Below are 26,015 nucleotides of genomic sequence, written 5' to 3' on the forward strand. Positions count from 1 at the left end.
ACGATCTTAGTAAATGTAAATCGAAACTCATTTGTTTAAATCTGCTTTTTCATTTGCTTCGTTTTAATTTTTCTTTTTATTGAGTCCAAAGGTGTGAAAGATTATCTTTGTTCGATTTTATATATATATTTATATATATATATGGAGACTGGATTAGTGTAATTTATTTGTTGCCATGAAAATAATAAAAACACATTAATGCCTATGCATTACCATACTCCAGAATCAGAACAAAAGCTATCAATAGAGGTCATAATTATTCTAGAAGTCTTGTATAGTGATTGGCGGTTCACTGACCCCCGAAATTGAAAACTCTTCGGTGAAATTGAGAGTGTGGCTTTTTTATGATCCGTTTCACTTCACTTTTTTGAATGGTTGAGATTTCTTTTCTGTTGTAAATTCTATCAAAATAAGTGAAGTGAACCGGATCATTAAAAAGTAACCCCTATTTTAACTATGTTCTATTGAAGAAATCAATTTGGGGAAGGCAACAATTTTACATATAATATAATATTAAAAATATATTTTTATCTTTTTCAATTGAAAATACGCATTAAATTTTTATTTACAAACTATTATTGTAAATTGTTTTACTTCTAAACGAGCAAGTTTTAATTTCATGAATCGCAGTCTGATTTTATAATTCTTTTTCCACAAAATGTTGTGCTGTTATAATTGCATGGAACTGTTACATTTGCTGCAATTTGTTGATAATTCAATGTTGCATTAAGTTCTGTAACATCATTAGTGCCAGTGTAAATAAGGGAGATGTTTTGAAGATCACCAAATGCCATATCTGTGTATTCAATATTCTCAGATACAGTTACAACTTCAGTATTATTGCACATAAAGAATGCACCAGCATTGATTATACAATTGGCACCAATAGTAATTCTTTTGAGATTTTGACAATTTTCAAATGCTTTGTGGGAAACATTGCAGCCGGCTGGAATTGAAATTTCGCTCATCCAAACACACATGAAAGCATGTCTTCCTATGTATCTTAGTGTTGATGGAAGAGAAATGTGGTAGAAGTCATTCATTGAGAAATAGAATTCTGGGATTGTTGTTAAGCCTTCTTGAATATTAAGTTGATCAACAATACATCCAACAAATGACCAGTTAATAAATTGTGACATTGTTGAAGGTATTACAAGCAATTTAGTTTTTGTACCTCTAAAACTGAATTTTCCAATACTATATTTACCATATGGAAGGATAATATCTGGTAATGTGCAATAAGCAAATGCATATCTTCTAATTTCTAATGAAGAAATTGCTGGGAACTTGATCATTTCAATAGAGGAGTTATAAAATACCTCTGTATCTATTAGATTAATACTTTGTAAATATAAATATTTGACATTACTATAAGTAAATGCATTTGATAATAATGATGAAAATCCAGGATTTAGAGACAAATTTGTGCATGGACATCCTATAAAAGCATAACTTCCGATGCTTCTTAAAGAATTGGGGAATGTGATATTTACTAAATTGCTATTAGCAAATGCATAATTTCCAATACTTTGGCAATAATTAGTAACTGTTAAATTTGTCATTGGACAATTTGCAAACGCATAGTCATATATTATATTAATTGTAGAAGACATATTTAGCACAGTCAAGTTACTGCTTGCAAAAGCATAAGAATCAATCTTGTATAAACCTTCTGGAAGCTCAATATAAGTCGAAGCACTGTTTTGGAAACAATATTCTCCAATTGTATAAAGGGAAGAAGGGAATCTTATTTTGGTAAGATTTGTTCCTGCAAGTGCATAATCTTCCAAATATGTCAATCCATCATTTAAATATAAATCAGTCATTGGAGTTGCATAAAAAGCATAGGAATCAATTACTTGGCAACCACTTGGAAGAGAAATATATTTCAATTTAGAGTATGCTAAACAATATTCATCTAGTCGATAAATGTTCGGTGGAAATGTAATATTTTCAATTTGAGTACCGTTAAACGAATATTCAAATATTCTAATCACAGTTGGAGGTAAATATACATGCTTTAAAGTGCTGCGAGTGAATAAGCAATAAGAAATATTGACTATAGAATCTGGAACATTGAATGATTCAAGATGAGTTCCTTCAAATGCTGACGAACCAAATCTGTACAGCGTATTAGTAAGAGTAATATTGATCAAATGACTGTTTCTAAATGCATTAATTTCAATTTCATAGAGATTTGACAGAATGTTAACATATTCTATTCCACTATTTTCAAATGCACTATAACCAATAGTTGTTAAACCCGTAGCATTTATAGTGATATTCTTTAGTTTGCTACCCATAAATGCAAAAGTATTAATATAATAAATTGAACTTGGTACTTTTAATTCGGTTAAATTTGTATAAGCAAAAGAATAATTGTAAATTACTCCAATTTCTTCTTTAATTTCGAGATATTTCATTGGTGTATATGCAAATGTATACTCTTGAAACTTAATTTTTTGTGAATAATTGAATTCTTCTAGTTTGCTACAATAAAATGCATAAGAACCAACCGAACTAAGGGTACTTGGAACTTTGATATGAGTGATATTGCTATACCTAAATGCGAAATCATATATTGTAGTGAATCCTTCCGGAAGTTCTATATATTCTAATGGACAATATGCAAATGCATCGTCATATATAATTTGTAAGTTTCTTGAATTTGTAAGATTTAAAATATTTGAATATCGAAATGTTCTCGTAGAAATTGATTGTAAATTATCTGGGAGCTTTATTTGTTGGAGAGGACAGTTCCGAAATACATCGGAACCAATATAGTTTAGAGATTTCAAAGAAATATTTGAAATATTTGAATCACGGAAAGCCTCATCGTATAATTGATAGAAACCGGATGGAAGTTCAATATGGTTCAGTGGTGTATTGGCAAAAGCGTTTGAATTAATATACCGCAGAGTACTTGGAATTGAAAGATTCGACAGATATGTGTCTCTAAAAAGCTCTGAAGATATTGATGATAATCCTTCAGGGAGATAAAATGAGGTTATTGAAGTATTTGCAAATGCTCCTGAGCCAATAGAATTTAGTGAATTTCGAACATTCACATCAGTTATTCTAAGATTTCTGAATGCATTATTTCCAATTGAATATAACCCCGATGGTAGATCAAGTCTTGTGATAAATGTTAATTGAAATGCACTTTCACCAATTGAATAAAGATTTGCAGGAAAGTTAATTTCACTAAGCGAAGTATTATAAAAAGCGTATGAGTTTATATATTTTAATGTACTAGGCAATTTAATTTCTCTTAATGGGCAATTATTAAAAGCATATGAACCTATTGATTGGATACCTTCTGGGATTATTATTTTCCTAATAAGTGTATTCTGAAAAGCGTAACTGTTGATTGAATTTCCATGATAGAAATAAACTAATTTAACTAGTGGCGTGTTTTGAAATGCCCCATCTCCAATTGTAACAAGAGTTGTTGGCAATTTTGCAAAAACAATATTGCTATTTGCAAATGCATAACTACCTATTGATGTAATTCCATCAGGAATTTCTATTGAAGTCATGGGGCTCCCAAAAATAATATATGATCCAAGAGAAGTCTGATTTGAAATTCCAAGATAATTAATATATGTTCCACTAAATGCATAACTACCAAGGCTTTGAAATGATGGTGGTAGTTGAATAGAACTTATATATGTCCCGTTAAATGCAGATGATCCAATTTGGATTAATTTACTTGTAATATTATTAATATTTATTGTTGATATTGGGCATTTATAAAAAGCATATGAATAAATATACTGAAGTGAATCTGGAATTGTAAGTTCCCTAAGTGAGCATTTGTAAAATGCATAATCGTTAATTGTTTGGATTCCTTCACTGAGAGTTAGACGTGATAAAGATGTTTGATAAAATGAATAACTACCAATTGTTTTAATTGAACTTGGAACCATTAGATTATTAATTGTGCTACTATAATAAGAATAATAATCGTAATAAGAAAATAAATAGCCTATTATTGAATTTGTGTCATTAGTAAATGTTAGTGTTGAAATGGTAGAAGAACTAAATGCATACGAACCTCTTGATTTAATATATGGGAAAATTGCATTTGTTATACTGCTAGATTGAAATGCATGATCAGATGCGTAAACTGACCCTCCTGAACTTATAAAATTACCAATATTGGAACCATAAAATGCATATGAATTAATACTTGATAGAGTTGCAGGTAAATAAATATTATCAATTCTACTTTGATAGAATCCATAACTATTAATAGTTTGAAGATTACTGTAATTTAAATTTATTGTTCCTATTGTACAGCTTGTAAAGCAATTATTACTGATCGTTGAAATAGACCCTGCAATATAAATATTGGAAATTTTTGATCCATAGAAAGCACTAGTTTCGAGTGTTGAGCATCCATTAAAAAAATTAACATTTACTAGTTTGTTGCAATTAGAAAATGCATTAGTTCCAATTGTATTTACAGAAGAAGCAAATGTTACACTATTTAATGAAGAGCAACTTTGAAATGCTTTAGAATTTATGGTTCCTACCGAAGAATTGAATACTACATCTACTAATTTGGCAAATTGGTAAAAAGTAGAGTTACTAATGGATTGAACAGTGGATGCAAAGTATAAGTGAGCTAAATTAGAGCAAGAACTAAATGCCCTGTTTTCAATTGAATTAACTGAAGATGATGCAATAAAACTTTCTAGTTTGGTACAATAATAAAATGCGTTACTTGAAATTGTATTAATGGTTGATGAGATATTTATTTTTGTAATTGATGTGCATGATCCAAAAGCATAGCTATTAATGTACTTTGCAGAACCTCCAAAATTAATGGTAGATAAGCTTGAGCACCCGTTGAAAGAGTTAGCGCCAATTGTGTTGACATCTGACATAAAGTCTACCCTTACAAGTGAATTAAGGTTATTAAAGGCATATGATCCTATGCTGAGAAAGTAGCAGAATTAATTTTTGAGCACGAATAAAATGCTTGACTACCTATTGAACTGAGATTCAATGGTAAATCAATACTTGTGAGACTTGTGCATGAAGAAAATGAGTTATCACCAATTGATTGTATCGTATCAGGAAGAGTTAATTGTTCTAATTTTGGACAATTACTGAAGCATTGACTTCCAATTGATAATAAAGTATCGAGTGCTATAACAATTCTAAGATTGGCACAAAAATAAAAAGATTGGAATCCTAATGACGAAACATTCACGAAAGTAGCATTTTCTATTATTGAATTACCACTAAATTTGTAATTTGCAACAATACCATCTCTTATTAAATAATTAGATCCTGTTGTGTTCACAGTTGCAGTCATTTGAATGAAAAAAAAAATTGAATAAGTTTAAAATTTTAAAGATGAAATAATACAGAAATTAATTAAAGTATTAATTTTATATGAAGCCAAATTTTTGTTGAATTTATAAAATTGAGAAGCTCAGAAAATTATATTGAACAATTTAAGATAAGTGATTATTAGTATAATTAGTTTATAAAAAATCAATAATGCAAGCAATGCAAAAAATAATGTTATGATTGAGAATAAGAGTAATGAAAATGCCGATCAATTTCTTAATATTTTACTCTTAATAATTTGATATTGATAAAATGTTTGGAAGAATGTATATTAGCAATAAGTTGATAGGTCAAAAAAAATTTTACAGTAATTTCAAACCACCAATGGTCGATAAATAGCCGAATTATAATTTAATAAATAACATTATATTCAAATTTATATTGATTGGTTTTACTATGGATATTCGCTCCTTCTGAATTTTTCTGACAATCATTCAATCGAATTAATGGTATAATTCCAATGCCTATGTTTTCAAATCAATATTGTTTGATTTTTGTGAATAAGGTTTTAAAAAATTTCCAAAAAAAAAGAATGAGTCTACGTGTGGAAAGCTATAATAATAATTATGTGCTTTCTGATGGAAACGTAAGTAGCTCTCGCTTTGACAATCCTGATTATTATTCTTATAATTATTATTATGGCTACTATCATCTTAATTATATTATTTATACATTAACGATTCGAAATGTTTCTTACATTGGTAGCTATGCTTTCAGATGGTCAAAATATTTAACCTCTGTTAATGTTGAGGATAAATTGACCAGAATTGAATCGTGTGCATTTTATGAATGTGATAACCTGCAAAATGTTAGCCTTCCTTCAACATTAACATACATTGGAGACAGTGCATTCAAAAGATGCTTCAGATTAACGACAATTAATATCGATTCTCACATAGCAGAAATTGGAAGTTACTGTTTTTATGGATGTGAACAGTTAACTTACTTCCCACTGAATTCCGAACTTACAATTATTCCTGATTATGCATTCTACAACTGTACACGCCTAGCAACGCCTACTTTTCATTCCAAGTTTAAGAAAATTGGTAATTATGCCTACTATAATACTAGTGTTTCAAATTGTCTGACCACAGGCACAATGATTACGTCAATCGGCAATGCTGCTTTCCAAAATTGCACATTTCTTAATCAGCTAACACTCTCAAGTGTTTTAGTTTCAATTGGCAATTATGCATTTTACAATGATACACTGATTAGTAAAGTTGATTTGCCTCAGTCAATCAGAACTCTTGGAGCATATACTTTTTGGAATTTAGGACTCCTCCCAAATGTTACTCTTCCCGAAGGATTTCAAAGTATTGGTGATTACTGTTTTGCAAAGAATGGTTATGATGGTATCAATACCTATGGTTATACAAAATATTTCTATGACTATGCTTTTACATACATTAATTTCCCTTCAACCCTTAGAGTCATTGGTCAATATGCATTTGCTGGATGCCGACTTCATGATGTAAACTTGATTTATGGTATGAGCAGAATTACTAAGTATGGCTTTGCTTATTGTTTGCTACATTATATCACATTACCAAAGACTCTAATTTACATTGATGAAGGAGCATTTTCATATAGTGGAATTATTGACATTACATTGCAAGAAAACATGACATTGATCTCTGATTTTACATTTGATAACAGCAAACTAACATATATGGTTGTACCTTCAACACTGTTGGAAATAGGTCAGTATGCATTTAGAGCCACTCCAATCAAAAATATTTCTTTGCCTGATGGATTCAAAACCTTAGATGATTATTCTCTTGCTGAATCAAACTTTGAATATGTCAGAGTTTCTAACATCACTTCATTTGGAAGATACACATTTAAATATGCTTTCTTAGAATCTTTTACAATTCCAGAAAACATTAAATATATTAAGGAGTATGCATTTGCATTCAGTCATTTAGTTTATGTGAGATTCCCATATACAATTCAATCTCTTGGCGACTATTGTTTTGAAGGCTCAGATATTGCACATCCATTCTTCCCACAAAAAACAATTACTTTTGGAACGCATTGTTTTCAATTTTCAAAGCTAAATCACTGGGATATTCCAAATGGAGTTACAACAATTACAGATTATATGTTCGCATTTTCAGATCTGTTGGTATTGAATATTCCCTTATCAGTTACTTCAATACAATTATATTCATTCTATTATTGCAAAATTAAGAATCTGACAATTCCAAGGTCTGTTACATCATTTGGTACAAGCTGCATGGCTTATACTTATTTGGTAGATCTTTATTTGCCTGATACATTTGTTTCCTTTGGTGATTATTGCTTTGATCACTCTACAATTAAAATTTTCAATTTCCCAGCTTCATTCAGAAGGTTTGGAATAAATTGTTTTCAATATACAACTTTTGAAACAATTTGGTTCCCAGAAAATGTAACTACAATCAGTGATTATGCCTTCTATGCAAGTGCATTAAAGCATATCGATATGCCATCAACTATTACAAGTATCAATACACATGCTTTTTATAACAGCCAACTCGAAGATATTAATATGACATCAAAAATGACAATCGGTACATATCCATTTGGTAATACGCCAATGAGAAATGTTATCATTCCTGAAGGAAGATATTATATTTTCCAATGTGAATATGGTGATACTATATTAGACTCAATTTCAGTTGCATCAACTGTACGAGAAGTTCAAGAAGATGCGTTCATAAACTGCAGGATGCCAAATCTCACATTGAACAATGGAATCAGAACATTTGATGATTATTCCTTCCAGCAATCAAATATTACCGAAATAATCATTCCCTCAACATTACAAACAATAGGATCCTATGCATTTGATAGATCTTTGGTTCAAAAAATGGCACTTCCTGACTCTTTAACTTCAATTGGTGAACATGCCTTTCAATATTGTGCGCTCCCATCCACCAATATTCCAGAGAAAGTTCAAGATATTCCATATAAATGTTTTTATTTTGCAGGCATCAAGTCATTAGCTCTAACTAATGGTTTAATAAATATATATTCATATGCCTTTTATTCCTCATCACTTGAAGAAATTAACTTAACAAAGAATGTCGCAACAATAGGAGAATATTGTTTTTATAATTCAAGTATCGAGCATATTTCAATACCAAGTCCTGTGCAAACTATTGAAATATATACATTCACATACTGTGGATTGCTAACTCATATTAATCTCACGAATGGTCTGAGGTATATTCGAGATTATTGCTTCCAATATACTAATTTGCAAGAGATTGAGTTTCCTGAAACATTATATGAGCTTGGTACGATGCCATTTTCATATACTCCTATTACAAAATATATTTTCAGAGGAAGTTTCGCGATTTTTGATACACAAGCATTAGCATATACCAATGCAACAATTGTTGAAGTCCCTTCCGCACTTCGAAGTATTGGTGTTGATACATTTCAATCTACAAAGGTTACTAGATTAATCATTCCGGAAGGCCTACAAATAATAGGAACTCGAGCTTTTGAATACAGTATCATCAACTATTTCGAATTTCCTGCTTCATTACGAACTATTGAAAGTTTGGCATTTAGATTCACTCCAGCAAATGATATGCTGTTCAAAGAAGGCTTGCAATATATTAATGATTTTGCCTTTTACAGCTCAAATGTAACCAATTTGAGACTTCCAAGTACATTGAGAAGTATTGGTAGTTTTGCATTTTATAAGTGTCCAATGCAATATATAGAAATAGCTAAAACGGCGTATATAGATTCGATTTCATCATATGCATTTGCTTTATTGAGCATTCCTAACTTTACAATTCCTGCTGGAACCCAAGCTATCTCTAACTTCGCCTTCTATGGATGTATAATTCCTCAATTCCAGATTCCTTCATCACTATCAAATATTGCAAATTGGACATTTGCAGGAATGGAAACTGAAACCTTCGATATTGCTAAAGGATTCCGATCAGCGCCTGAATTTTCGTTCGCTGTTTCATACATTCACGATTTCACGCTTCCTTATACACTGAGGAACTTCAATCGTGGATCCTTCTTGTCAACAGATATTAGGCAGGTATATATCTGGAATAACACCCAAGTTAGAGAAGGAGCTTTTGAAGCATGCACAGATCTCTATAATGTTTCAATTGAAATTGATTCTCACTTGTTTAAGAATGCATTCAGACGCTGCATTGGAATCAAGAATATGACAACGTTTGGAGAATTCTTTGCCGATGAAAACTCATTCCAAAACATTACAAATGTTACTGTTATTCATTATGGTTTACATGATATGAGAGCCGTATCAACTCGTGAATCTCTTTATCATGTTCCAACCTTTGTTTGGGTTACATGCTGCTATAGGTCACCAAGATTTATGCATGTTAGACCAGTGAACATAACAACATGTGAAGGAATTTGGAATTGCTTCTCATACAATCATGAACCATACAAGGTCAAATATGCTGCGCTTGCAGCCATGTACTTCGCAAGAACTGCAGAAGATGATTAAAATTATATTTATCGGGTTAAAATAATATTAATTTTTTCTTTATTAGTTTTATAATCTCATTTAAGTTCTTATACAAACTAAACTAAGACTGTTTTGATAATCAAATGCCATGTTCGAAAATTATAACTGCTTTGTGGAAAAATAAGCTCATGAATAATGAGCAAAGGAATATATAGTTATTAGAATTTATTCATTAACTAGTATAACATTGTAAGGTTATACAGTTTGGAATTAGAATATTCAATGTAAAAATAAGATAAAGTGATTTATATAAGGAAAAAGGTTAATCTTTGGAAAATCATTATTTCTTATTGAGGTTAGTTCAGATGACAAATATTTTATGGCAATGCAAATAAGAAGAATCAATGGAAAATTTGAGAGTTTATTTTTGGTTTATAATTTTCAAATAAATCGCAAAGGTTTCGTAGCTCAGTAGGTAGAGCGTAGTGCTGATAACGCTAAGGTCTTGGGTTCGAGCCCCAGCGGAACCATTTTTTAAAAAAAATTAGCGTCTTAGAGATTTTCATTAGAATCTAATTTGATTTCTTTTTTCATCTAATTAAATAAGCTTTAGTAAAGATACCTTCAATATAATTGCCTGAATATTTATATGTAAATAATCTTCATTCGAAATAACATATTCAAAAAGAATGAATCATTAAAAACAATATTTTATTAATAACAATTTGAATAATTATATGATACAATGTTGAATCATCCGAACGTTTCATTGGATTTGGTCAAAATTTGAAGTCTCGATGGTTTCAGTGTAGCTGGTGATAATGGTTTAAGCATCAAACGTTTAGGAGCTGTAGAATTCTTGAAAGTGCTCATAACTGCCCTTGATCTTGGGGATATAACATTATCAGGTGTTTTATCTCTATTTCTAGGAGCCACACTAATATTTCCTTTATCATTCTCTAATTTCTTTATTCTTGCAATTAATATTGCTTCTTCTTTGGCCTGTTGGATTTTTAATTCTTCAACAATTTTAATTGAATGTTGTCTAACGCGAAGTAACTCTGCTTCGAATTTCTGTTCAAGTGCTTCTCTCTTTGTTTCCATTGCTTGCCTAATTGCCTTGTTTGCATCGTTAGATTCTTTTCTTTCTAATTTTCTCGCTTCTGCACGCACAGCTTCTGCAGCTTCGAACTCTTTAACGATCAGTAGCAGCTTTTGCTTCTTTCTAAGGCCATTAAGTTCGGCTGAACTCTTTGCAAACTCAAGTGTATTTTCTGGATTCGACCAATATATATTAAACTGTTTCAGTTCGTCTTCATGGCACCTCTTGAGTCTGTCAATCTCTTGCTTGTCTTTTTCTTTGGCTTTATCGATCTTTTCCTGGTATTGTTTTTCAATGATTTCTAATTGTAATTTCAGATCGCTAATATCATTCTTAATAGAGATTGTTTCGTTTCTTATAGCTTTTTTCGTCTCAAAAACTACGCATGCATCACTAAATTTCTTCTTTAAATCTTCGAATTTTCCTGCCTCTTTATAATCTCCGTTTGAAATTGCTTCCACATTCTTGTGTTGAAGATAACGAATGACTGTTTTCTGTTCATTTGAATTAGGTATTGATCCATTCAATAAAAAATTTTCTAAATTTTTATATATACGTTCCATTGCCATCCCACCATATGTTTCTGGGTCATCCTCCTTATCAAAATCAAGAACGCTGACTTGGGATCGGAAGACAAGGCTGTCTCGAGGGAACTCGTTTTTTCGCCTTTCCTCGTTACTTTCAGACATTCAAAATTTTGAGAGTTTGAAAAGTAACTAAAATTTCTAAAATTCAGAACACCAGATTTCCAATCATCCTATTTTCCTTTGTATTCGAGGATTTTGTTTCCTAGATTCTGCAAAATCAAAGTATTAGTATATTCCCTTGATAATAGCGAATTTGATTAGATTTTGCCAATTTCAATCAGCTATCATTCATGAATCATTGCTATGTAATAGACTTACTTCATCTGTGCGACATACCTCAGCTCTTCTGATAGATTATTTTCAAAATTAAATACAGAAATCAAGTGAAGAAGCTGTATGTATTATTGTTGTTTGACGTACTTATACCTTCTGTTGCCCTGATAATTTTTAATGTCAATGATCCTCAATTATGTAAAAATACAAAATGAGAATGAAGAATTTATAATTCATTATGCATCTATATGGATACTGTCATTATTTTAATGCGTATGTTGCATGGATAGATCGCATCATATGTATTTAGATACTTTCTGGAAAAATAAAAAGAAATATTTCAGGTCCAAGTATGTGGAAAGTAAAATATAGCTTACATTCGATGTTGTAAGGAAAAACGCTTTGAAAAGGTAAAGAATACAAACAATTTAAATTATATAAAAAATATACAAACTAAAATGCAATAAATGATGGGGCGATAATAGCCAGATCATCTAGGTATGTAAATACTTTAAATGGTTCTTTCAATAAAAACTTGGTATTTTCGTTGATTTCTTTTGGAAGGATTTTATCATTAATGATGCAAATAACTTCATTATGGTCGATAATTTGTCTGTAATTAGGATGTTTTGATTCTGTTTCTAAAGGGATATGTCGACATTTAATAATTCTTGTTAAATTGCAATCCCAGATTTCTAAAGTGTTAGTAAGATCTTCTACAAATCGCAATGCAATATACTCTTCTTTGAAAAATTCTTCCAATCCCTGTGTATCAATTTCTTCGTATTGCGATGTAAGAAAAGAATGTATTTCTTCTATTTCTTCTTGATTGTCATCTATGCTGTGTGAAGGATGTGAAGATACGTCTGATATTGGTTCAATATCAGAATCTTCAGGTCCTTTATGATTCTGACTTATATCTTCAGAGTCTATAGATTCATCAATCTCAGATTCATCTTGTTGTACCATTTTCGGTGGTGGTGGTGTTTTTAATAATGAATTAATTGCTGGTTTTAAAACAACAACTTGTGGTCTGGGTTCTTCAATTTCTGAATCAATTGTTTCCGGATTGTTTTCTATTTCCTCATCTGAGGTAGAATTAATTGAAGATTGCGAATGAGGTTTTTGTGCAGAAGGAAATCCATTTTCATTTTCAGAATCTTCAATAGGATCTTCCTCTTCTTGTGATTTATTCATCCGCAGATCATAATAATGAATTTGAGTGCGAGATAATGACTTTGGTGAAGCACTCATTGTCACTTTTTGTAAATTTAAACAAAATCTTTGGGGCTATTCTTACTTTAGGATCAACAGGTCAAACTGAAAGTGTATCAGAATTCATTTAAATCTTTACGTACAAATGATTTTGGACTCTTTGTTAGGATAACCCGAACATATTTAAAAATTGCTGTTAGGACTATTAGAATACAGCCTAAATTCTAGTCGAAAAAATGAAGAAGTTTGTTGCCTATATCAAACACAAGTATGAAAAACGATATTAAGAGTTATAAGAAACTTTTAAGCTTATGCAATCCAACATTATACAATTTTACCGAAAAATTCGACCAAACAGTTTACTGTTGTCTCAAGTGCAGTATCATTTCAATATTTGAAACTCAAAAAAAAATAAAAAATTAAGTCAGAGAGATACGGATTTCGTTGCATATTACTCATGCTTGGATTAAGCATAATACTAGCAGATATGAAGATTCTAACAATTATTTTTCTGTATCTTTCATATTCGATACAAATTTTTACAAAGCGCATTATCAAGCGAAATTTCATCATACAGAATGTATGTTAGTGAAATTAGATAGAAGTTTTGCCTGATTATACTAATAATCGAGAAGTATATTGTCCATATTGGAAATTATTTTAATTGTTGCTTTAAGAATAAATCATTGCCTAATGTAATATTTAAAATCATGATCTCTTTGATCTGCTAGTGAAATTTAAAATTATTGGAAAATTTGGAATTTGGTAATGAACATATGGACGAAAAATAATTCAACACTGGATATTGTTAGAATTTTTCAAAATAAAATATGCATTTCTTTATAGATTTCATAATGTTGAAGTTATTTTCAAATATTAACATAAAAACTCATAATGAAAATATAAATATGGATAATATATATTCAAGTACTCGATTTCAGACTTCAATAAGTACACGTTTTCTTGATAAAAAGTTTATTTAACTTTCCAAACCGTCAAAAAAATTTTGAAAATTGAAAAATTATCTTGAATCTCTAAGAAAATTATTTCAAAATCAATAAAAGCAAAAAATTTTGGAATATTTGATGAGTTGGAAATAGTCCAAAACAGGGGTTTCATTATGAAAATTCATGTATTATGGGTGATATTTATGTATTCATTAGAGAAAAGAATACAAAGAGCAAAATGAAACATCTTCACTCATGACAATCAAAATTCATTAGAGAAAAATGCATGAAATTATAATTTATTCAAAAAAGGATACATTTTATTTTTTAGTAAACGATTTATTTTTCAACTATAAAGTAAATCGCTAGTCTATCTCTTAGTTAATAAATTTCTAACATGAGCAACATTTAATTCGAGAAGAAACTTTGATAGGGAAATACATTTAATAAATACTTCTTTGTATGCTGTATCACTTAAGTTGACTTAGAAAAGTAATGTATTTTCCAATCAGTGTGAATCTGCATTAAATTCATTTATTGAAGAGAAAAAATAATAAAGATAATTAAAAGAGAATGATCAAAGATATACATAGGATAGTAAGTGCAAGTTAGTACGAAACATTTACGATTAAGATTTTTGATTCTTTTCATCAACTTTTGAAATGATAATACTAATTTCCTCGGCCGAAAACAATGACAATACTAATGTTCTCGGATTCCATATTTATTCGTGCATGAAGTCACTTCTATCGTAGAAGTAGATTTATTGTTCTAATCGAGATACAATAAAGTTAAGGTGAAATAAAAAAATGGTTTACATGTCAAATTTCAAAAAGAAATAGTTATTGTGAAGTCATTTGCGTATTAGGCTGGTATTGATTCATTTAAAATCATCAGATTAGCATCAACTGTGTACATAAATTAATATCCATTCAATAAGGCTGTATTTAATCAGTGTTAGAACTTGGCTTCATTATTTATTGCTTATAAATGAAATATTCTAGATTCCAAATCGATATTATACTAATGTGTCCAAGGTTTCCACATAATTTCATATCTAATTTTGCATACAGTCAGAGATTAAAATGAAAACGGCTTTCACATCAAACGCGTTCAGAATTTATATTAGCACAATAATCTACAGTTCATGGAAATCATTATTTTCCATATATTTACCTCCCAAACACCTTCCCTTGTTTTTACTGAAATTTCTAAGGATAATTATTTATTCCTTTATAAATATCGATGAACTGTATACTTACCTAACATATAAAATATCAAATAAAATATGATTTTACACGGTAAGATTGTTTTGAGATGCTATCGAATACACAAATTAAACTATAAATAAACTTACATTAGCATGTGCTTTTATAATAACACATAAAATTTTGATGAGTGTACAATACGAATTATTGAAATATAAAATTTGATGCTCTTTGCGTAAGAACCAATCATTCTTGGTAAAATCATTGTCGAAGAGCATTTCCTACTTAAGTTTTTTATGTGTTGAAATTCAATTTTGTTGGAATGACCACAAGTTCAAATTTTGGTTAAAAATGAGAAAACATTCGAGCCCTGAGAGACAAAAAATTATCCCAATTTACAATCGCTATTGTTTACAAATAAATTTTTTGGAATTGAATGAAATTTTTAACGGACAATATGAGAGAAATTACAACTCATGAAATACACATATAATATAAACATATTTGCATTGAATTATATTTTTGAGAAGATATTAAATAGTATCATTAAAATTTAAAATTTGGAATCGACACATGATTCACAAGTTAAAATTAATTTGAAAGGCAAATATGCAAAATTCTTAGAAAATTGAGTGAAATTTTTAGAGTGAAAATTAGAAAACATCCCAAATATAGTTAACAATCATTTCCAACCAGATAAATCTAAAAAATTTTCTCATAAAAACGTTACATAATCTTTTGAAATAAAAACGTTTTTTTAGCACAATGAATTTTTTGTATAGTTCTAATTTACGAACTAACGAATATGTATTTACTCTTTAAATTATCATTAAAATGAGATTTAACTTTTAAGAGGAACGATTTTTATATTCAAAGCCTATCGATCGAATATTTTTTACTTGAATAATGATTCTGATACTATTATCTTTAATTTTAAAAACCCTATGACAGTTCGTAATTTCTTATTTTATATTTATAAATGAACACATATGAACACAACAGCATATATCCCGAAGATCAATAAAAAAATATGCATTCAAAAGTAGAGTAATTTATGAATTCTGAAAGACTCCTAAAAAAAAATCGAAAAACGGTTTCAAAAATTATATTGAAATGAGTCAAGCCCAAAGCAACCAAACACGTAGTTCTTCGGCTCATTTCTCAAATTCATCTCAGTCTGCTAAGTACGGAGGCTTAATTCAGAGACCTCTTACTAAGCGTCTGAAAACCGCATTTTTCCATTATATCGCTTTCTTTGACAATTATCCCATTACAAATTCGGCATTTCACACAATAATCACTATATTAAGATTATTGCAATTCATCGGCCCTACTTTTATGCCACAATCAAAATTATTATGGGGTAAGGAAAACGCTATCAAGACAACACTTTCAGTTTTCCAGTGCACATTCTGGTACACAACATCTGGAATCAATATCTACTCTATTGGTTTCCCAATTCTTTTAGCATTTACTATTTTTGAAATTTTATATCTTTTCACGTTCGCAGGTTTGGCTTGGCACTACGAGCAAACTGCTAAGACAAACAAGTACATTGCATACGTAATGAACGGCTTAGGCTTATCCGTTTTCTTCCTGATTCAGCCCTTCTTAGAACACGTTGCAGTTGCATGCTGCACATTAATGGGCAACAAAAATAAGTCTATCAGTGTCCCGATCATTGTTATTACATGCATTGCTGAAATAACAATTCTCATCATGCTTGTTTTCTTATCAACATTCTTCATCCGCTCATTGAACTTCCACCCGATTTCTTTCCTCTCACTTGAAGAATATCCACAGAAGATGATGATGATCTATACTTTGATCGTTACAATTATTTTATCTTGCGTCGTATACTTGAATCGCTTAGCACAAATAATCGGCCTTTGCTTATGCATGGTTGTCTACGGACTTTCAATTTCCGTAATTTTCTTCAAGGGTACATTTGTTGATATCAACACACAGAAGTTTGTTCTCGCACTCTCTTTCTGGGGTATCTTCAACTGCATCACAAACGTCATCTTCCTCGCTATCAACAAGACAGCTGGCCAAGTTGGACTCGCAATATTAGTTCTTTTGTGCGCACTTTCTTACATCATTTCCCTTTTCATTGTACAGAGAAAGATCACATCTCACATGGCCTTGCTCGACCAGTTCGAAATGGACCACGAAGTAGGAATATTCAAGAGACCATCGAAGTTAGTTAACGTTGCATTAACTGGCTTCCTCTATGTCCATCCAACATGCATTGACTTCTCCATTTTCAAGAGCGCTTGCGTCGAATGGGCAAACGATGGTGAATTATGGTTCGTATTTGCCAAGTTCTGCGCTATTTACACAGAGAATACTCAGCTTTTGAGTATCATTTCACAGTCAATCCAAATGAACCACATTAAGTCGCAGCTTGCCAAGTTTGCTGTATCTCAGATTTCCGCCATCCAAAAGACCCGTGAAGTGAACCTTACACCAGATCTCAAGCAGAAGATCGAGAAGATCTCCAAGCTCATGAACCACTCCAAGCGTAAAATGCGTAATGTCTGGGATCTCATTCTCCAAGGCGACACGAAGGATCTCGAGACCAACATCAAATCCGTATACGTTTCCGTTGGAAATCTTCAGAAGGAACTCGACCAACTCCTCATGAAGTTCCCTAATAACAGATTTGTTGCTCGTCTCTACGCCCGTTACATGAATGAGATCATTGCTGATCCAGCCGGATTCAAGCAGTGGCACGACAACACACAACTCCTTCAGCGTGGTATCAATGTCGTTCCAGATAACGTCCACGAACTTGGTTTAGCTGTTTTCGAGAACATTCCAAACAAGACAGTTACAGATCTTGTTACAACCAAGACAATGCTCGAAACAGATATGTCCATTGAAGATTTCGCCGATGAAGATACGAAAGGAGGCACAAAGACACTTATGTCAGATCTCATTGATTCACATCATGTCAAAGGTATCCAACTTCTTAAGAAATTGATCATTGTCTCCACGATTGTTTTCATTTTCATTCCAACGATTTGTATCATTGCTTGCTACAAATACACCAACACAAAGATTGTCAGACCACTCGATTACCTCTATGGTATGGCATATCTTAGACAACTCAATTTCATGCTTGCATCCATTTCCGTCAAGAACATCATTGTTAATCTTAAGAATGCTAATAATCAACCAATATCTGATGATCCATACATTAAAGACATCAGTTACAAATCATTCGGTGGAACACATAATTACACACTTATTCTCAGATATTTACTTAAAGAAGTTAATGAAGTTTCCACTTATTTGGATTCATTTAGAAAGGCAACAGATCTCAGTGATAACATGAAGAAAGCAAAGAACATTATCTTCAGTGATACAATTCCATTCTATTACTTCTATTCTATTACAAATTACACATATAAATTACAATCTGCTGAAAAGATTGTTTCATCAGTTGCTAACCAACTTTCTAAAATTACTGATGATTCATATGTTGTAACAAACTCATCAATTAGTTCCACAGATCTTTTGATTGGCTGGAACAACTATGTTGAACCAGGTGATTACATTTCTCAAGCTCTTAAATATGTATTCCTTCATCTTTCATCAATAACAACAAAGTATCGTGATATGTTCCTTTACATCATGATTGGTTATATCTGTCTTGTTGTTATTGCTATTTCTGCTTGCATGTTCTATGGTTTGCATGTTCTCAAGAAGAACAAAATTCAGTTGTTCAGAGTATTCACTTATCTTCCAAAGACAGTTATTTCTAATGTTTCCGCATCATTCTATTCCATCAAGAACAACAAAGATAAGACAACAACGAATACAAACACATCATCATCAAATGAAAACGCTTCTTCAAAGCCAGAAGAAGCAATGCTCAAAGTATTCACATCTATCGGTGAATCATCATATGGCGTTGATACTTCCTACATCTTCTTAGTTTTCGTTGCTGCTTTGATTGTTTTCGGATGCCTTGCTGGTTACTACGGATGCGTCATGTACAGAACACTTTGCTATGAGATGAGAATTTCATCACCACACATCAACTACTTACTTGGTGCTTCATCATACATGCATGGTATGTTTGCAACACTCATGAAAGTTGCTATTTACCAGGTCGGCCTCCATGATGTCATAAACGACACAGAAGCACAACTTACTTTGGTTATAAAGATGATTAACACTATGAATAACTATTACCACTTGGCGAGATTCGGCGGCGAAGGCGATCTCGATCATCCTTATGTTGGTATGGCTAAAGGCATTGATGAATCCTCAAAGCAGACCACATGCAAACAGACAAAGAACATCACTAATGATTTCACAGATATCATTACTTGCTTCGATTCTGATCAACAAGTATATCTATTACTTGCTTTGATTAAAATTACCGAAGTAAGAAAGAACATTCCAATTGGTGGCGACTTGAGCTCCATTTGGAACTTAGGTCCAATTGTTTTGTACGAAACATTGTTCTATCCAATGGCAAACTCAATTGTCGCAACAATCAAAGAGGATACAGGAAAGGCATTCACAAATTTACTCACAAAGTTAATCATCTTCTTAGTTTTGGTTGTCATTGCTTTGGTTATCATTATCATCCAGATCAACTCGATGGAGAAACCATTGATTTTCGCATTGAAGCAACTCCTTCATTGCCCAGAAGATGTTTGCCTTAAGATCCCTAAGATCATGTCATTACTTGCTGGTGATTACTCCAATGATAATGATGATTCCGCTGATAGAGATGAAGAGTTCTTCTCTCATGTCGTCAACAAACTTACAGATATGATTTGTGTCTCATCAATTTCTGAAGGCACAATTATTTCTGTCAACAAATCATTCGAGACAGCATTCGGCATCACTGACTCATCAACACTCATTGGAACACAGTTACATGACTTCTTCAATGACACAAGATTCACTGGTGGCATTGACCAGCTCTTCTCTAAGTCACAGGCCAAGGTTCAGTACAAACAAGGTGATCAGACAATCCATCTCTTGTTCACTTCTGTCAACATCGGTGGTGAAACAATCATCGAAGGCCGTGATATCTCAATGCAGGTCAGACACGAAACATTGATCAGTGATGAGAAGAAGAGATCAGATATCATGCTCGCTTCCATCCTTCCAGCTTCTTTGGTTCCTCGTGTACAGGCTGGAGAAAGCAACATCTCATTCGCTGTCAAATCTGTCACAGTTTCATTCATTGATATTGTTTCATTCACTCCATGGTGCGGTTCCCATGAAGCACAGTATGTCATGAAGATGCTCAACCTCATCTTCAAGGAGTTTGACTCTCTTGTCAACTCCCTTCCAACAATGACAAGATGCAAATGCATCGGTGACTGCTACATGTCTGCTGGTGGTATTTTCGATGAAGTCAACCAACCATCAGTTCACGCAAGAGAAGTCGTCGAATTCGGCAGACAAGCAATCAAGAAGATCTTGGAAATCGACCAGCAACATAACGAGAAGCTCCAGATCAGAGTCGGTGTAAACACTGGTGGCCCAATTGTCGCTGGTATCTTAGGTACAGATAAGCCAACATTCGAAATCCTTGGTCCAGCTATCAACATGGCTCAACAAATGGAGCACAATGGTGTACCAATGAACGTGCACTTGTCAAGAGCTGTTTACGAACTTATCTACGGTGATAAGTTCGAGATCAAGGAACGTGGTGAGATAGAAACCAACCACGGTAAGGTGTTTACTTATCTTGTTTCCCCATGAAATTAATTTTATATAATCTTTTTTTTACATTTACAATTTTTGATCATTTTTCTTAAAATATATTTTATTTAAATATTCAATTCTTTTTAATCTAATTTTAAATCTATAAATTTGAAATCAATTTTTTTTTATTTTTAGAAAAATAAAATGAATATTATTGTATCATATGCATTTGCACCATGAACACGCTCGTCGTTTAATCAGATTTAGTCCATTTACCAAATTTAGATTGATTTATCATTAGCACAGGTTTGATGAAAGCCAATTTGACAAAAGTTCTCATCATTCTGGAGTTTCATTCTAAGACGTAGACTAAAAATAGTGCCATTCATCATTATTGTCTCGATTTTGGATCTTTTTCTTTAATTCCTTTTAACCTATGCAATTTTTATATTCACCATTGACAGAGATATTAGAATTTGTAGATTATTTGTTGATCTAACCATATTATTAATTTGTTCTCTAGTGATTTTGTATTAACAGGCTGCGGAAAGAATGTCATGAGCAAATTGCATACGTTTTATCGAATAATGAGCAAGAATTGTTTAAAGCTTAATGGTTGAATTCTTCACTTAAAGATATGAGCTCTCAATTTTCGACCCCCAATATACGTTTATTTTAGTTTCGGCATATTAACATGAAGCAAGAGCCAAACCCTTAAAGACGTGTCCTCTAGTTTTGCCAACTCTTTCATATATTGTAACTATTTTCAGGAAAAAACGCAAATTCAAAATTAGAAATTCACATTTAATCGAGTATAGTATTAAATTACTATCTTTCGTACACGGACCAAGCAACAACTCAAGGTGCATGCTCATTACAGACAAAATCCCCTCTAGTGCACTTAAATTGGGTGAGTTAGCACCAAACAAGCCATAAGTTAAAGATCTGAACTTGCTCCAGACAATGTATCACTTTAGTTATGAATGCACCAGAAATCCGTCCCAAACTCATACATTTCTACGCTAATCACGATAATAAATATACTATTTTGTACTTTTTACAATAAATCTCTCTTTGTTACACTAAAAAATCAATGTGCATTTCGTTGCACCAGTTTTGAATCTTGTTAAATAATGATTTTTGTTACTTTCATGATACAGTCCCATTTAGTAAACGGATTATTTACAAAATAAAAATAAAAAATATATTTTTTATTTACGATTTTTTATATTTGGATTTTTAAGGCATAATTTAGAAAATATTAATAATTTAATCGATTTGATATTAAGAATGTTGTAAACAGAAATTCATCAAAAGTGACACCTCAGAAAAGCTAAAATATTGAATTTTTGGAACTTTTGATAGAGCACGTTTTCAAATATTAATTAAAGTCAATGTATATTTTGTAAAGATTCTTTTTAATAAAAAAATAAAATTTTGAAGAAGAACACAAAATCTTCTGAAAAATAATATCACATAAACTCATATTATTTTCTAATATATAACTATTTTATATAAAAATCAAATTCAATGATCTTAAAAGCGAAGGATAAACCTCAAAATTTACGAATATAATGAGTGGGAATATAATGCTTATCTATCATAAAACCATATGAAATATTAATTTTTGCTTTACGCTAATTTTTGACGAATTAGCAAAAAATGTTAAATGTTAACACTCAGTCCATTTGAATATGAAAATAAAATTGACTTTGATTAAATGTTTTTATTTATCATGCAATTCTTCTTGCTAATTGTCTCAAAAATTAGGCGTAAAGCAAAAATTAATATTTCATATGGTTTTATGATAGATAAGCATTATATTCCCACTCATTATATTCGTAAATTTTGAGGTTTATCCTTCGCTTTTAAGATCATTGAATTTGATTTTTATATAAAATAGTTATATATTAGAAAATAATATGAGTTTATGTGATATTATTTTTCAGAAGATTTCATTCTATATGCCTATGAAAAGTACTCTCAAAACTAACTTTTTCCTAATTATAATTAAATCTAGAATATTGTATTATGCTTAGTATTATTTCATTTTTCTCATTCAATTTAGAATTTACAAATGTCAAAAAATTGAGAGCTGTCACTTTTGATGAATTTCTGTTTACAACAAGAAAGACATTTAAAATTCATAAAAGATCCAAATAATTTCATATCCAAAGTTATTAATATTTGAAGATTTGAGGAAAGAAAAGGAGAAATATTGCATATGAAATGTTTTCAAAAAATACATCAGAAATTGTAAAAGAATTTTAATAATTAATAAGAGTTGGATGGGTTAAAATTTGTGATGAAACCACCAGATGCTAACTCACGCCACACGTACACCGAAGCATTCTATCACGCAACCACCCGATGCTAACTCACGCCACACATACACAGAAGCATTCTATCACGCAACCACCCGATGCTAACTCACGCCACACATACACAGAAGCATTCTATCACGCAACCACCCAATTTGACATTAATTTTTATTAATCTTATTTTCATTACTATATACAACCAACCAATTTGACATTAATTTTTATTAATATATTTTTCATTACTATATGCAACCACCCAATTTGACATTAATATTCATAAATATATTTATCAAACTTATATGCACCCAACGAATTTTCAAATTCCTATCAACCACTTCTTTATTTTTATATTTTACAATTCTTTTATATACAAATTCAATAAAAAGTTTTTATTCACTCATCATCTCTACTTCTTTATTATCTTCAATCTCATTCTAGTAGCTCTCGCATCTTTTACTTCCTTCATTAATTCAGGCAAGTATTTTTCCAACCAAATTTCTGGTTTATTTTGTAATGCAGATTCATAATTTTTGATTGTTTTTCCAGAGAATTGATTAAATCTTTGGCATCTTGGAACATTTCAAGATTATAAAGCAGTTTTACGACTAAAACTGCTTTATTTTTATCGTCAATATCAATAAATTCTGCGTATTTTGATATTTCGATCGGCGAACTCTTTTCTTTGTGATCCACGAGTTCATCCTGATCACCTACATTTTTATCGATTGGGAATTCTATGATTTCACCTACGTTTTCTCCTATTTTCATAACATGTATGCCTGCAGAGGGAACATGACTCTTATTCATAAAGAAATCCTTGCAATATTTACAAGGATTCTTATCAATATTAATATCATTATAGGAGAATCCGCAATGTATGCATTTTTCGTTTAACAAGTCATTCTTCTCGCGTTTTTGCTTATTAATGGGATCAATTGATTCATTAATCCTAATGATAGTATCATTCAGAATGAATTTGATGAAAGTAGAAAAGTTTCTTGCTTTTTTTGCAAGTTCATTAATGTGTCTATGCTTACCCTCTGCACTATTATTAGTGCTTATAGGTGGAATGCAGTGGTATGCTGCTAAATGCTCTTGATATTTATATATCTGCTTCCATTTTTCCAGCTGCTCATCTGATATATTCTTTGTAGCATACATTTTCTGAACCGATGGATCAAAACATTTGTAATTGTCCTCAAAATCTTGGGCCGATTTTGATAATAATACTATCAAAGCAAAAACATGTAGTAAAGTATTATTGCCCATGGTTCCGAGATAGTGCCTAATACAGATATAATTTTGGAAATGATTCGTATTCAAAAATTTTAAAACTCCAGTACCTAAATCGCTCATCCATTTGATTCTTGAAAAGTGCTCCATAATGTTTAATGATTTAAATTCAATATTCATGGCTGTAAGCCACCGTTGATAAGCAGCGGATGATTCGCTGCGCCCTATGTATATCCCTAGAGGGTAACCTCGCATATAGTAATTACCACGAGGAAAAATAAATATATATTTCGGCCATGAAAAAGTAGCATCTAAGTGAATTAAATTACACTCCAACGCCAAATTTCCTGATTCGCTTGGAATATATATAAGAAATTCTATAGGATTTCCATTGACGAATAAACTATCACTTCTTATCGTTGTGCTATAATTTACATAAAATTTCCCGGGATATGAAGTTAAGATATCACCAATCTCATTATCATGCTTTATTTTTTCCTGTATTTCATCTTGCAGAGGATGTCCTGGGAGATCAACTTTCGTTATTTGAATGTACCATTTTAACCTCCCTGAAAACTCTTTGGGTAATTTTATGTTTTTCATGTTTTTTGGTACAGTAATCATCCACAACGTATCTGATACTTTTGAATATTCAAAGGATACGATTTTGTCATACAATGTGATCTTAAAGTAATAATAATTATCTGTAGAAATTTTTAAAGGGGAATAATCTTCGTTTTGAAGTAGAAAATAATTTAAGTTTACAGATCGATCAGAACTTATATTGGAAAGGCCCAAATGAATAAATGCTGGCATTTGTTCCAAAAACTTCAATGTTTGTTCATAAGTTAACACATTGATATGAATACCAGGGCTTATTAGAATTAATTGCATTGATTTGAGTTTTTCAATATCAGTATTTTTAGAGCATTCAAAACAAATATGGCAACCATCTATTGTAATTGGAGACCGATCAACTGGAATTTTTTCTATGGATTCATGAAATTGTTTGATCGCTGTAAATTTAATACCCATGATTTGTTCAAAATCTGCTTGAATTTTTTTGTCAGCTTTCAAACAAGCTTTTGCTAAAATTTCCAGAAGGTCATTGTTTTTTATTTGATTCAAAACATTAAAGTTCTTGTACATAAAATCATTATTTTGAATTAGGGCCTCATGGAAGATTAAATGAATCTTTAAACGAATAACTTTGCTTTCATTCAAATTCATTACTGATATAATATTATTTGTTGAAACAATCGAAGAGAGTAATGGATTTCTAAATGTAGAAAATAACTCTGAGATATTGTATGCAAAAGATAAAACATACTTGATTTGGTTTGTAAATTGATAAGTCTGCAAATTGAATTTATCATTCATTTTGAAAATTGTTTCGTTTGGGCTTGACATTATCAATGCTTTCATGATTGGTGTAACATTATCTATATTACACGAATTTAAAATATTAATTGATTCAAATTTAACTGCTAGTTCATAGAAAGAATATTTACTATTATCCAATATAGATCTGATACGTATTTGATAATATTCTTCACCATTTTGATTTGTTTGATCTGAAATTAAAACATTAATAAAATCTTCGATTGTTAAATCACACGATTTTCCTGAAAAAGCA

The 26,015-nt window shown here is 31.1% G+C and overlaps 7 protein-coding genes and 1 non-coding gene across 8 annotated transcripts, besides 2 other annotated features; 3 read left to right on the top strand and 5 right to left on the bottom strand.

Annotated features, from left to right (window-relative positions):
* Window positions 1-617: 617 nt before the first annotated feature.
* On the bottom strand, window positions 618-4,892 carry TVAGG3_0387950 (leucine-rich repeats (6 copies)-containing protein; the record flags this gene model as incomplete). The annotated part of the gene is made up of 1 exon (XM_001584262.1): window positions 618-4,892. One exon carries the CDS (start codon window positions 4,890-4,892, stop codon window positions 618-620), a length of 4,275 nt encoding a protein of 1,424 aa, XP_001584312.1.
* A 47-nt stretch (window positions 4,893-4,939) lies between these two features.
* On the bottom strand, window positions 4,940-5,326 carry TVAGG3_0387960 (ribonuclease inhibitor domain-containing protein; the record flags this gene model as incomplete). The annotated part of the gene is made up of 1 exon (XM_001584263.1): window positions 4,940-5,326. One exon carries the CDS (start codon window positions 5,324-5,326, stop codon window positions 4,940-4,942), a length of 387 nt encoding a protein of 128 aa, XP_001584313.1.
* A 526-nt stretch (window positions 5,327-5,852) lies between these two features.
* Window positions 5,853-9,944, top strand: TVAGG3_0387970 (leucine-rich repeats (6 copies)-containing protein; the record flags this gene model as incomplete). The annotated part of the gene is made up of 1 exon (XM_001584264.2): window positions 5,897-9,853. The coding sequence occupies one exon, from the start codon at window positions 5,897-5,899 to the stop codon at window positions 9,851-9,853; it is 3,957 nt and encodes a 1,318-aa protein (XP_001584314.1).
* Window positions 9,945-10,271: 327 nt separating this feature from the next.
* Window positions 10,272-10,344, top strand: TVAGG3_0387980. Its single transcript has one exon. It is a non-coding gene; the product is annotated as a tRNA-Ile (tRNA).
* A 223-nt stretch (window positions 10,345-10,567) lies between these two features.
* TVAGG3_0387990 (uncharacterized protein) lies at window positions 10,568-11,605 on the bottom strand (the record flags this gene model as incomplete). Its single annotated transcript, XM_001584265.1, has 1 exon — window positions 10,568-11,605. The coding sequence occupies one exon, from the start codon at window positions 11,603-11,605 to the stop codon at window positions 10,568-10,570; it is 1,038 nt and encodes a 345-aa protein (XP_001584315.1).
* Window positions 11,606-12,197: 592 nt separating this feature from the next.
* On the bottom strand, window positions 12,198-13,897 carry TVAGG3_0388000 (uncharacterized protein; the record flags this gene model as incomplete). Its single annotated transcript, XM_001584266.2, has 1 exon — window positions 12,230-12,973. The coding sequence occupies one exon, from the start codon at window positions 12,971-12,973 to the stop codon at window positions 12,230-12,232; it is 744 nt and encodes a 247-aa protein (XP_001584316.1).
* A 2,311-nt stretch (window positions 13,898-16,208) lies between these two features.
* TVAGG3_0388010 (guanylate cyclase protein) lies at window positions 16,209-20,956 on the top strand (the record flags this gene model as incomplete). Its single annotated transcript, XM_001584267.1, has 1 exon — window positions 16,260-20,882. The coding sequence occupies one exon, from the start codon at window positions 16,260-16,262 to the stop codon at window positions 20,880-20,882; it is 4,623 nt and encodes a 1,540-aa protein (XP_001584317.1).
* Window positions 20,957-22,116: 1,160 nt separating this feature from the next.
* Window positions 22,117-22,154: a mobile genetic element.
* Window positions 22,155-22,917: 763 nt separating this feature from the next.
* Window positions 22,918-22,952: a mobile genetic element.
* A 659-nt stretch (window positions 22,953-23,611) lies between these two features.
* On the bottom strand, window positions 23,612-24,307 carry TVAGG3_0388040 (uncharacterized protein; the record flags this gene model as incomplete). The annotated part of the gene is made up of 1 exon (XM_001584268.1): window positions 23,612-24,307. The coding sequence occupies one exon, from the start codon at window positions 24,305-24,307 to the stop codon at window positions 23,612-23,614; it is 696 nt and encodes a 231-aa protein (XP_001584318.1).
* Between the last annotated feature and the right edge of the window lie 1,708 nt (window positions 24,308-26,015).

The sequence above is a fragment of the Trichomonas vaginalis genome, chromosome V (genome assembly GCF_026262505.1).
Source record: "Trichomonas vaginalis G3 chromosome V, whole genome shotgun sequence".
Classification (NCBI taxonomy): domain Eukaryota; phylum Parabasalia; order Trichomonadida; family Trichomonadidae; genus Trichomonas; species Trichomonas vaginalis.